General features: G+C 49.7%; 1 protein-coding gene across 4 annotated transcripts; it reads left to right on the top strand.

The window, feature by feature from the left end:
* The first annotated feature begins 2,503 nt into the window (after positions 1-2,503).
* Positions 2,504-12,219, top strand: ZNF771 (zinc finger protein 771). 4 transcript variants are annotated; one of them, XM_060648978.2, is made up of 3 exons: positions 2,504-2,718; positions 3,373-3,535; positions 11,160-12,219. In XM_060648978.2, the coding sequence occupies exons 2-3, from the start codon at positions 3,395-3,397 to the stop codon at positions 11,970-11,972; spliced, it is 954 nt and encodes a 317-aa protein (XP_060504961.1). In that variant the 5' UTR covers positions 2,504-2,718; positions 3,373-3,394; the 3' UTR covers positions 11,973-12,219. The 4 variants fall into 4 exon arrangements, with proteins under 4 accessions (XP_060504961.1, XP_060504959.1, XP_060504957.1 ...); XM_060648976.2 differs by having other exon boundaries at positions 2,505-2,718; positions 3,386-3,535; XM_060648974.1 differs by lacking the exon at positions 2,504-2,718 and adding an exon at positions 2,746-3,017.
* Positions 12,220-13,516: the final 1,297 nt, after the last annotated feature.

Genomic DNA, 13,516 nt, shown 5'->3' with positions numbered 1-13,516 from the left:
CTACTGTGTGCTGGGTATGGGGGATAGGAGGATGAATAAGACAAAGTCTCTGCCCTCGGTTTCTATGCAGAAGATGGACGTTGGCCAAATAATTCCAAGTGTAGTAAGGACTCTGCAGGAAGCATACACACAGAAGAGAATCCTGCCCGATTCAAAGGCCTCGCCAAAGAAGTGGCAACTAGAAGCTAAGAAAAGGAGTGGGGGATAGGATAGGAGCTGGAGTCTTCTAGGCAGGAAAAAGAGTATGCACCAAGTCTTTGGGCACCCAAGAATTTAAGTAAAGTTCTAGTGAGTCTGAAGGCAAATAGTGAAATGCAGAGGGGTGAGGTGTAAGATGAAGCCTTTTCCAAATTCAACTTTCTACCCCACCCTCACCCCCCCACCCCCGCCCCGTCCTAACAGCAGCCTGGCACACAATAGGCCTCACTGAATACTTCGGTGAACGGTGTCCTTGAAACATGATGGGCTCTTCATAGGAGTTTACAATCCCATAAACTGCTACTTCCTTGTCAATATGGCAAACTCCCACTCATCTTTGAAGGTCCTTCACATTTTTCTCTTCAGCGAGGGCTGCACCCAATAACCACTCCCTTCCAAGGGGGTTATTCAGTTATTCACTCATCTTACTATGCTGCCGGGACACTTATATACCTATTGTTTTCCCTTTCATATATGTATATGTATATGTATATGTATATGTATATGTATATGTATATTTATTCATATATATATATATATATATATATATATATCACAATCTTTTTTTACTAGACTCTAAGATTCTCAAGCACAGAAACTAGATCTGAGTCCTGGTATATGCTTGTACACATTTGTAGAGCAAATGGACAGAAGCCCTCTTTTTCCTTTTTCGCAAGCATCTATTCCAAAGCCTTCCCACAGCAGGAGACCCTGCCAGTGGTGACTTTCACTGTTCCCAGTGGAGTCTCCTCACTGACTGAATCAGGGCAAGCAGGCCTTGCCTTTTGCTAGAAGTGGGGTTCCAGCCATAACCTGGCCCCTCCCTACCTCTTCTCCATCACTCATATTAGATTTACCCTTTTGCTAACTCACTTGGCTCCGGCCACATAAACCTCTTTCTGTTCCTCAGATATGCCAAGCTTATTCTCACCTTAGGCCTCTGCAGTTCTGTCTCGAACACTTTTCCTCCAGATTTTTGAAGGGCTAATCCTTTCTCCCCATTCAAGATTCATCTCAAGTATTATTTCCTCAGAGATGCTCCCCCTATCCACATGAAAGAAACCCCCAACCACAGCCACACTCTCTACTGCATCATCTTGCCCTATTTATTTCATTATCTGAAATTATCTTGTTGACTTACTTGCTTACCATTTTTACACTCTTAAAATCTCCATAGCAGCCAAGATTTTTGTCCGTTTTGTTCACTACTGCATCTCCAATACCCAGAATGGTGCCAGGCATGTAATAGAGCCCAAGAAATACTTGGTAAGAGAATGAACACAACCAAAGTGGGTCTTGGTGACCTTGAGTGTGAGTATCCAGGCACACTTTCTCTGAGGAAGAACAAAAGTTTACCAGATGTAATCCCAACTTCCAAACTATGCCCTGGCCTCTGAAGACTGAGACTCAGGTTTGAGTCCTAGCTCTGTCACCAGCTTCCCCACGTAACTTCATTTCTGAAAGATAATTTGGTGAAATCGAAAGGACATGAGCTTTGGAATCTGGTACTTACCAGCTATGTGACTTTGAGCAAATCATTTAAGTTCTCTAAGCTTTTGTTCCTTCGTTTGTCAGAGGGAGACATTATTATTGATTCCCACTGGACTGATATATAAAGAGACATAAGGATTATAAGCAATTACTGAATGTTATTTCTCTTTTCTTTCCTTTCTGAATCTTAGTTCCCCTGTTCGTAAAATGGGAGAATTAAGTATCTTTTTCAGGAGAAGTGGGAAATACAGCTCTTCATACAAAATATCTTAGTTTTTAAAATTTTTATTTATTTTTGTATGTAGGCTTCACACCCAGCAGAGAGCTTGAATCGAGACCTTGAGAAGCTGAGATCAAGAGTCGGAGGCCTAACCAACTGAGCCACCCAGGTGCCCCCATAAAATATCTCAATTCTTAAATGTGGCAAATTAAAATGTGTAAAAGACCTGTATTTTTTAAAACTAATTTTTTTAAAAAAAGTAAAAACACCCTGAGGGTCAAACAAGATACTTCTGTGGACTGGGTTTGACTCGTGGGACTACTAATTTCCCACTTAGGCTATTACTTGTCAGGGACGCTATGCGAATTCTTACTGTATAACTTGCGCAAATCGGTTTTATCTCCATCAAGTTCTGATAACTGATCTGTAAAATGGACCCACCTTTGTGCAGATCAAAGATCATGTGTGTAAAACACTTAGCATAATGCTGGCGCATAGTAGGCACGCCACACCCTAAGTGGCTGCGGTAGCTTGGGTGGCTGTTGATTTGCGAAGTACATATTCAAGGGGCAAGACGTCCCAGACACCAGGGGACTGGGAGGGCGACGCCGGGAAAGGAGAAAAAATAGGAGAGGAGGAAAAAAGAGGGAAGGGAAGAGGTGAGCAGGCAACCGGGTCCGCCCTCCAGGCGGGGCGCCAGCGAGAGGCCCAGGCCGGGGCGGGAGCGCACGTGGCCTATTTTGGGCGGAGCAGACGCGCTTGGCCGCAGCGGAGATCTCCGAGGCGGCCACAGGAGACGATCCTTGAAGGTAGGTAACAACTGGACCGCGAAGACCTTGGACGCCGGGATGGGGCGGCCAGGGATTCCTGGGAGTTGGGGTACAGCGGAGGGCGCCAGATCTGGGCTCGCCACCCTCCCGGGGCAGTTCTGGCCGGACGCCTGGGTCCTCTGGGCCCCTCCTCCTCGTGGGCGGGGTTAGGTGACCTGACCAATGACTGGCCGTCTGCGAGGCCCCGCCCCACCCCGCCCCCGGAGCCGCGGCCTCGCAGAGTGCCCAACCGCCCGGCGCCCTGGCCAGGGGCTGTGCGAGCGCCGAATCTGCGGCTGGTGAGTGCGCACCCCACCGGGGTCTCCGCCCCGATCCCGCCCCCAGACCATGCCCTAGAGCTCAGGGCCTCTGGCCCAGACGCGGGGGAGTGACTCAGCGTGGGGAGGGTGCCGACTTGCTGGGGCTGGAGATTCGTACTGCACAGGGCCTTGAATGCCGGGATGAGTGGGGAGAACGAGTGTCTTCGGAGCTGGTCCTGGGGCGTGGGGCTGGGCTGGGCTGGGCTGGGTGGAGGGAAGAGGGCAGACCCAGAGACCAGGGCAGAGCGGGAGAAGCCAAGGCTTCACAGACTTGCTGGGGTCAGGGCCACGGGGCGGGGTGGGAGTGGGTGCAAGTCCTGAGCTTTTGACCCAGCCCCTCACCCCAGAACACCAAGATGCCTGGTGAACAGCAGACAGAGGAGGAGGAAGAGGAAGAGATGCAAGAGGAGATGGTGCTGCTGGTGAAGGGTGAGGAAGATGAGGGTGAGGAGAAATATGAGGTGGTGAAACTCAAGATCCCCATGGACAACAAGGAGGTACGTGTCCCACACCAGGGGGCCTGGTTTCTCTTATGTCTGGTCGGGTCCAGCCACCCTCAGACAAACCATCAATCCAGCCTAAACTTTTCTCTGCATCTTAGACCTAGAATCTCAAGTTGGTGGCCCATCCTTCTGCTCTATTGCCCATGCTGCCATCATACAGATGTCACACTTGCTCTGCCAGGCTCTGTGCTGGGTGCTGGACAGGGAATGCTCTCCTTGGTTCCCCCGGTTCCCCGTGGAGCTTGAGGACGAGCGGGATTAAAGTGACAACCACACAGCTACAATCCCGTGTGATGGGTGCAGGCACAGGAGGTGTGGAAGTCCAGAGCTGGGAACTTAATGCACACTTAGGGGTGAGGAGGGGGTGGTTAGGTAGGCAACAGCATTAGGAACACCTGACTCTTAGTAGCATTTGCTATGCACCAGACACTGTTCTAAGTACCGCAAATCTGTACCGTAGTTAGGATTTGTTCCATTTCACAGGTGAGGAAACTGAGGCCCAGGAAACTGACGGTTTGGTGACTGGCCCAAGGTCTCAAAGTTAGGAAGGGGATGGCTTAGCTGAGGCCAGTGGGGGTCTGAGATTTAAAAGGAATGACCCCTTGGGCGCCTGGGTGGCGCAGTTGGTTAAGCGACCGACTTCAGCCAGGTCACGATCTCACGATCTCGCGGTCTGTGAGTTCGAGCCCCGCGTCAGGCTCTGGGCTGATGGCTCGGAGCCTGGAGCCTGTTTCCGATTCTGTGTCTCCCTCTCTCTCTGCCCCTCCCCCGTTCATGCTCTGTCTCTCTCTGTCCCAAAAATAAATAAAAAACGTTAAAAAAAAATATTAAAAAAAAGAATAAAAAAAAAAAAATAAAAAAATAAAATAAAAGGAATGACCCCTTACGTGGCCCAGGGGAGTGGGTGGGGCACTGGGAGAAGGGAAGGCACTGGGAGAAGTAGTTCAATCAGGCTGTAGCATGGATGAGAGTAGGGTGGCTGGCAGCCTGGGGCGGGGGAACCTCTGGTTTTACCCTGAGGGTTTTGAAGGTTTAAAGAAAGGAATTTTAAGGAGATCTCAATATGAGTTAGATTTCCCCACTGGAGATCCTAACTGCCACCAGGTATATATTTCCACTTCCAGAACCCTAGAACTCTCACCCCAAGACAGAGGAGCCCTGAGTCCAACTGGAGGGCTCCTGTTGGGCGGGGTTTCTGGGCCCAGGCTCCCTCTCATTTCGTTCTGCTAGGGGCCAGTTCTCTGGGAAAGACAGTTCTGCTGCCCCCTAGTGGGTGTGGTGGGCCTTAGGGGGCGGGGGCTGGCTGCTTTGGCAACTGCTTCCAGTCAAAATAACTGTTTAGTTCCGTTTTCCTCAGGCCTCCTTGGCCTGTCATCCTAGTTCAGCCTGTGTCTTCTGGCTCTGTGGATCCCCTCATCTCCACCTTTGGCCTATAATTTAAGACCTCAGACTCCAGGGCTTGGTGTAGACTTCCAACTCTATCACTTTCCAGCTGTGTGACCTTGGGCAAGCTTCTTAACCTCTTTGTGGCTCAGTTTCCTCATTTGTAAAAGGGAGATCATAACAGCACTCACTTCCTGAGGTTGTGGGGACTGAGTGAATTAATACATGTAAAGAGTCAGAACTGTGTCTGGTGCATAATAAACACTACGTAAGTATATGCTGCTGACATTCATTCTTCTCCCTGGGGTTCAGGACCGGACACTAGGTAATCCTTTTGGAGATGTTTCAAGTCCTTTCTATCAAAGAACTTTGTGGGCTGAAACCTGGGGCTGGGAGTGGACAGAGAAGCCAACGGAGGCCTAGACAGAGGACGGAGAGCAGACAACTCAAGGCAGTGGGGAAGGCTTCAGGGAGATGACTTGGTCCTTCAAGACTTGGTGATTGGTAAATGGAGGAGGAGAAAGGCCTCCCAGAAGGAAATAGCAAACGCAAAGGCTCAGAGGAGACGAGGCCAGAGAAGTAGGCGGAGACAAAGTGTAAAAGGCATTGGAAGCCAACATAGAAATTTAGACATAGTCTCAAATCGGAGGAGGGACATGAGTGATTTTCTCTTTAGAAGAAACACTGGCTGCCGTGGGGTACCAAGCCAGGTAAGGCTGGTAGCCTAGTCTAAGGTTTTGACAGCAATGGGGAAAAGAGGGAGAGAAGGGGACATTTGTGAATCCTGATTGGACTGGCTGGAGGTAAGGATGAGGATATGGGGAGTGGGCATGTCTAGTCATCAAAGGTATGTAGGGCTAGACTCTAAATGGTATCATGTAGCAGTGAAAAGCATCGGTTCCAATCCTAACTGCCAGTCACCAGCTTTGCCTTGGCTTTCTCGTCTGTATAGAGGAGTCATGAGAGTTAAAATCCTTGACTGCCCACCTGAAAGATATCATCTGGGTTACTGGATTTGGGGGGGTGGCGGGGGTTGGGATTGAGGATGACACACAGACATCCCACGAACTGTGCCCGCAGCATAGCTCATTAACTTGCTGTGTGGTCTCCCTGAGTCTCAGTTTCTATGAAATAGTGACCTCAAAAGCTCTTCCCAGTGCTAACATTCTGTGACTCTTAGCTATCACCCAGGCTCATGGCCAGTCATTGTCCAAAATAGGCCTTAATTATGCTGCACTCAGGGCCTGGAGTATCCTGTCACTGCCCATCAAAACCCAATCTATCTTTAATGAATAGAAAAGATTTTCTCAGAGGGCTCTATGCACATCCAGTCCTCTCTCTCTTTGCTTAAACCCTTGAGTGGTTTTCTGTTTCCTTCAGGATAAAGTCTCAGCTCCCTAAGCCTGGCATTCAGAGCTCCTCACCATCTGACCTCATGTCCTGGCTTATCTCTAATCACTCAGCTCCTATCCCAAGCCCTGACTTCAAACACACCTGACCCTTTCTCATCTCTAAGACTTTGCCCATATGGTCTTTCAGCCTGTAAACCCCTCTTCACCTTTTCTACCTGTTTTCTTCGGGAGCTGCTCTTGTCTCTTCTAGATCAGGTTTCTTAACTTTTAACATGCATACAAATCACCTGGTGATCTTGTTAAAATGGAGATTTTGATTCTGCAGGTCTGGGGTGGGACTTGAGAGTCTGCATTTCCTTCTTTCTTGTTCTTTTTTTTTTTTTTAATATATTGTTTTTTAACGTTTATTCACTTTTGAGAGAGAGAGAGACAGAGTGAGAGCGGGCCAAGGGCAGAGAGAGGGGGTCAGAGAATCCAAAGCAGGCTCCAGACTCTGAGCTGTCAGCCCAAAGCCTGATGTGGGGCTCGAACCCAGGAACTGTGAAATCATGACCTGAGCTGAAGTCAGACACCCAACTGACTGAGCCACCCAGGCACCCCATCTTTTTTTTTTTTTTTTTTTTTTTTTACTCTTTATTTATTTTCGAGAGAGAGACAGAGCATGAGTGGGGGAGGGGCAGAAAGGGAGACACAGAATCGGAAGCAGGCTCCAGGTTCTGAGCTGTCAGCAGAGCCCGACGCAGGGCTCAAACTCAGGATATGTAAGATCATGACCTGAGCCAAAGTCGGGCGCTTAACCACCGAGCCACCCAGGGGCCCCAAGATTCTGCATTTCTAACAAATTCCTAGTGATGCTGATGTTGATCTGTGGACCACAGTTCCTGTAGCTAGGAGCAAGAGGATAGGGTCTTATTTTATACTTTGTACCAAAAAGAGGGGAGATTCTGATTGCTAAAAGAGTCCAGGGGAGGGAGACAAGCTGTGCAGGTGATCTCAAACTTGTCAGTGAGATAGAATGGCATCATGGCAGAGAAGAGGTATTTTGGATGATGACAGACTTTCAGTTCAAATCCTGGCTCTGCCATTGATTAGCCGTATGGCCTCGGGTGATCACTTCACTGCCGAGCCTTATTTCCTTACTCAGAAACGGAGCAGATGATACCGAACCCAAAAGGTTGTGAGAGTTTAAAATGAGAACATGGATGAAAAGCACTTAGCACAGTTCCTGGCACATAGTGAATGCTCAGTGGATGGTAGTAGTAGTTGTTGTTGTTGTTGTTGTTGTTGTTGTTGTTAATTAGGAAAGTAAAGGCTGAGGAGAATATGAATTTTAAAAAGTGATTAAAAAAAATACTTAAGCAAGGGGGCGCCTGGTGGCTCAGTCAGTTAAGCGTCTGACCTCGGCTCAGGTCATGATCTTGCGGCTTGTGGGTTCGAGCCCCGCATCGGGTTCTCGGAGCCTGGAGCCTGCTTCAGATTCTGCGTCTCCCTCTCTTTCTCTGCCCCTCCCCTGCTCACTGTCTGTCTGTCTCTCTCTCAAAAAATAAATAAACATTTTAAAAGTTTAAAAAAAAATACGCAAGCAGGAAGACAAAAATCACAAACTTCAGCTACCTGGATTTTCATATTATTATATTTGTCTCCTCATAGTACCCTCTTGTTATAGTGCAAATGCCATTCTAATGTCTAAGTCTACTAGTTGCAGAATTAAAGGCATGGAAGGACCTTTAATGATCCCTTAGTCTGGTACTGGCCAAGCCTCAGTGACCTGTGTGTCGCTCACCTCTTGTGCTCATTTATGTACTCTTTTCTTCCGATATATTCACATCATTTTGTTAAATAAATCTGCCTTCATCTAAACAATAATACTGATGGAATTGTGGATTTCATGTGATCTACTGTTTTTCTAATGTCCATGAAAATAAATACACAACGGTTATAAGATAGTTTCCCTACATAACACCTAGAGTACTCTTGCATGTACGGGGTGTGCATGCCTCAAGTTGGGAAATTTTTATCTCACCTAGCCTATCTACCACCTTCCTTGGGACACTGAAGCAGGGGAAGGAAGTGACTTGCTTGGGGTCTTAATGAGCTAGACCCTACCTGTCTTACCAAGATTCTTCCTGGAGGGCTCCTGGCTGGCTCTGTCAGTAGAGCATGTGACTCTTGATCTCAGGGTCATGAGTTTGAGGCTCCCGTTGGATGTAGAGATTACTTAAAAAAAAGAAAAGAAAAAAAACTCTTTCTGGGGCCCTGAGTCCTTAAGCTGGCGATACTAAGGTTACTCATGTGAAGATTTCCTTTCACCTGAGTCAGTGAGCCCAGCATAAGAAAGCCCTCAGGCTGGTCAGTTATCTTATAGAAGGGTGCCAAAGAAAAAATGGGTCCAAAAGATGTAAATATAATGAGAAAAATTCTCTCCACAATGGCCGACACGTTTAAACAAACACAACAGATGTCAAAACCAGGGCAAGACTGGAAAGTATGACCTTGAATTCAGACTGTGCCAAATCTGCTGTGGGGAGTTTCTTGATTTAAAGTATCAAGTTGTATTTTAACCTCGAATCCCTCTTGGAGAGCACCAGAGGCTTGGAGTCCAGCCTCTGTCACGTCTTGGCTGTTCTAGTACAGGGAAGCAGCGTAGCCTACTGGTTAAGGGCAAGTGCTGACTCCCTCTGGCTTTGTGAATCTGATCTCAATGAGCCTCTGTTTTCTCAACTATCAAAAGATAACACCCAATTCAAGGGGATGACAGGAAGATTTAATGCAATAATGTACATAAAGTAGCACTGTCAAAGCCTTAACTGTATCGTTATCACTGTTATTATATGTACATTTAAACCAGAATTCCCATGGTTGATCATTAATTTCCCAAACTGCCTTGTTTTCCAGTTTCTGAGTTGGTTACAGAAAAGCCACTGACTATTTACAAAGGATCTTGAAGGACCTGAAGTTGCTATCCTTGCACTTCAGAAAGAAAAAAGCCTCACTGTTCTTATCACTCACCCTTTTAAGAGAGTTTCTTTATCTATAAAGTGAGAATAGTAGTAACTACTTTGTGGAGATTGAATATGGGGAGCAGCTAACACTTTCTTGTCCTTAATATGTGCCAGGTATTTCATTTGGTCATGAATTAATGTGCCTGTTTGGTTCATGGTAGGGGCTCAATACCACTTCTGCTGGGGTGAGCATTCTCTTTTCTTTTTCTTTTTTAATTTTTTTTTTTAATGTTTTACTTATTTTTGAGACAGAGACAGAGCATGAGCAGGGGAGGGGCACAGAGAGAGGGAGACACAGAATCTGAAGCAGGCTCCAGGCTCCGAGCTGTCACCACAGGGCCCGACGCGGGGCTCAAACTCACAAACCGCGAGATCATGACCTGACCCGAAGTCGGACGCTTAACCGACTGAGCCACCCAGGTGCCCCACATTCTCTTTTCTAAGGAGGGAATAATGTGCCCCCAGTATTCCCCTTCACTCCGCTGTTAGTAAAAAGTTTTCTCTTCACCTGTCTCTTACAAAGCATTTCTTCTGATTGTATCTCTGGAGGCTCAGACCTCATGAAACTGGCTCATTTTCAAAACTTTCCATTTCAGGCCTTGCCTTCACAACTTAAAAAATGATAGGTGCTTGCTCTGAAAAGTTTATTAAAGAGCCTGGACTTGGTCCTGGCCTGGCTTCTAAGACACCATACCATGCCTTCCTGGCTCTCCTGCCTCACTGACTGCTCCCGTTCAGCCTTCTTTGCTAGCTGATCACCTTGCTGCCCCAGGTTCTCTCTCCCCATTCCTGGGGTGATCTCATCCAGACTCAGCTTTAAAAACCATCTATAGGCTGCCGGCTTCCCAATTAACATCTCCAAGCATAGGCTTCTTTCTTGAGCTCCAGATGTGTCAAGGAGAACTGCAGATATGCTCCAGAACAGATTTCACCTACCGCCTTGCTCCTACCGCCCTCATCTCTGTAGATGGCCACCCCACTTTTGCAGTGGCCAAACTCAAAATCTGGGTGGAGTCATTTTGACCCCTCTCTTTCATTATACCTCAGAGCCAATCTACTGTCAAATCTGTGGTCTTCAACTACACGATATACCCAGAAGCAGGCCACTTCCACTTTCCACCTGTCACCTGGGTGTGAGCCACCGTCTTCAGAGACGGCTGCAGTATAGTGGCCTCCTCTCTGGGCTCCTGCTTCTGCCCTCTCCCCTCCTTGCTTCTGTTCTCAACCCCAGCAACCTGAGTCTGATCTGTTCAGGTCCCTGCTCCCAATCATCTGACATCTCCTCTTTTGGTTCCCCATCTCATTCATATTACTTGACCCTAAGCTGAGAGAGTCCCAGCAAGACCATCCCATTCATCACTCTCCCCCTCAAGCATTCTGCCCTAGGCACTTTTTCTTGCCCTTCTTGGAACTCAACAGGCAGACCCCCTGCAGGGCCTTGCTTCCTTGTGTAGCCTGTTCTTTCACCTTCTTTAGGTCCCTCTGCTCACGTTTTATCAGTAAGGTTTCTTAACAATCCTATTTAAATGAAGCCTCCCCCTCCCTGCCCCAATGCCAGCAACTTCTTATCTATTCTCCCTGTAGCGGGACTTTTTAAATTTTAATGTTGAATCCCCAGTGCCTAAACATAGTCCGGCATATCTTGCGCACTCAATAAATATTTGTCGAATTAATAACAAAGAGCTTGAGTATCACTAGGCCTTGTGATACGTGCGTTAACATACTGTCTCATTAAAAGCGCACAACCGTCCCGAGGCGGGCACCGTTGCTTTTTCAGTTTTACAACGGGGAACTGAAAGGCTGCGGCTTGCGGAGACCCGGGTCTCCGGCTCCCGCCGCCCGCAGTCAGGGCTGACGTCTCCCCACCCCTTCTCCCCGCAGGTCCCGAGCGAGGCGCCAGCGCCGTCGGCCGACCCGGCGCGCCCACACGCGTGCCCGGACTGCGGCCGCGCCTTCGCGCGCCGCTCCACGCTGGCGAAGCACGCACGCACGCACACGGGCGAGCGGCCCTTCGCGTGCACCGAGTGCGGCCGGCGCTTCTCACAGAAGTCGGCACTGACCAAACACGGCCGCACGCACACGGGCGAGCGGCCCTACGAGTGCCCCGAGTGCGACAAGCGCTTCTCGGCCGCCTCGAACCTGCGGCAGCATCGGCGGCGCCACACCGGCGAGAAGCCGTACGCATGCGCGCACTGCGGCCGCCGCTTCGCGCAGAGCTCCAACTACGCACAGCACCTGCGCGTGCACACGGGCGAGAAGCCGTACGCGTGCCCGGACTGCGGACGCGCCTTCGGCGGCAGCTCGTGCCTGGCGCGCCACCGACGCACGCACACGGGCGAGAGGCCGTACGCCTGCGCCGACTGCGGCACGCGCTTCGCTCAGAGTTCGGCTCTGGCCAAGCACCGACGCGTGCACACCGGCGAGAAGCCGCACAGGTGCGCCGTCTGCGGTCGCCGCTTCGGCCACCGCTCCAACCTGGCGGAGCATGCGCGCACGCACACAGGGGAGCGGCCCTACCCGTGCGCCGAATGCGGCCGGCGCTTCCGCCTCAGCTCGCACTTCATCCGTCACCGTCGCGCGCACATGCGGCGTCGTCTCTATATCTGCGCTGGTTGCGGCCGGGACTTCAAGCTACCCCCTGGCGCCACGGCCGCCACTGCCACCGAGCGCTGCCCAGAGTGCGAGGGCAGCTGAGCCGCCGTTCTCGTCCCTGTGGGGCTGCTAGCGTCCGGCTGGGGGCAGGGACACGCTGGGACCCCTACCTGGGGCTGCATTACCCTGGATCTCCCCGCCCCACTAGGAAAGGGGTGGGACAGCAGGCCTGACTGCCTTGGAACTGGGAGGCCGGGAGAACGCCCTACTGCGATCCCAGGAAGCAGTGCCCACTCCCTCTCACTACAACCCCTTGGCCCGTGTTAGTGAATAAAGTATTAAATCCTCACCCCACCCGTGCCTGTGAGTGAGGTGAGGGAGGGGAGGAGGAAAGTTGGGGTTTTCCCCAAGCTTGAGTGATATGAACGAGTTACCATGGAGCCAAGTGAGGCTATAAACCCAAAAGGATTTCTTGCACCGGCTTTACGGGGGAGAGGGGGCGGGAATTGGCCCTTGATTGTCCTCATAACTTCAGGTCTGGAAGGGTGCACAAATCCTGCACATTCTGATCAAACAGCCACTGCATTCGTTGGTGAGCAGGCATGAACTTCAGTCTAGGAGAGATCGGCTGATTTCATTTCTCAGCTTGGATGACGGGCAGAGTCAGAGATGAGGGCACAGGATGAGGAGCAGGGCAGGAATTGTGGTGACAATGGTTACACCCCAGTCTGGACATGTTGAGGGTGAAGTGAACGCAGAGGGGTCAGAGAGGTGATTGGAAATAGTAGTTTGGGGATATCAGGTCTGGAGTGGATGAGAGGGTACCCAAGAAGAGTTCGTGAAAGGGCAGCCACAGCTAGAAAGAAAACCAGAAGTGTCTTGTCTGGAAAATCTAGAGGAAAGTGTTTCATGGAGGGAGTGGTCAGCTCTCTTAGATGCTGTATTTGTAGCTCCGGGAAAGTGGTGAGAAGAGGCGTGGGGGTGAAAGCCATCCTTGAGTGGGTTAGAGTATAAATAGAATGAGGAAGCCCAGCGGATGGGTGTAGACAATCCATTTTAAGAGGCTTGGCTGTGAAAAGCAAGAGCGCAGTGGCTGGAGATTTGTTGGGGTTTTGTCAGTAGGAAAGAGACTCTATGATGCTTTATATCTGCTAGTGGAAAGGAAGGGAAGTTGCTTACGTAGAGGAGATAGGAGAGAACTCACCATGGAGAGGGTATGTGATAAGAGATCAATCAGTAAGGATGAGAGTCCTGCTGTCACTGGTAGGGAGGAAAGGTTGGGAACACAAAGCTGAAGCGGTTCCAATCTGGATTGTGTTTTACCTGGCAAGTAAGAGGTCACTGGTTAAAGGAGTGAGGTCATCAGTAAAAGGAATGCCTTATTTTGCTGATGTGGAAATGGCTCGTAGGGGCAGCAAAAATAGTTTAAAAGTTTTTTTCCCCAGCATTACTCTGCACTGTGAGGGAGGCAGGCTGTGGGTGTCCCAGAAAGGGAAGTGATGTGCCCGAGGTCACACAACGGGCAAATCATACACACCCAACACTATCTTTAGGTATACAAGTGGAAATTGGCCTTAGTAGGATGGGAGGAGGCAAGAGACCCTCTCCAAGAGGAGGGGGATCCCTGTGATGGGGGCCCACAAAGA

The sequence above is a fragment of the Panthera onca genome, chromosome E3 (genome assembly GCF_046562875.1).
Source record: "Panthera onca isolate mPanOnc1 chromosome E3, mPanOnc1 haplotype 2, whole genome shotgun sequence".
Lineage (NCBI taxonomy): Eukaryota > Metazoa > Chordata > Mammalia > Carnivora > Felidae > Panthera > Panthera onca.
The sequence above is the reverse complement of the archived record's forward strand: the minus strand, read 5'-3'. Positions and strand labels throughout refer to the sequence as shown.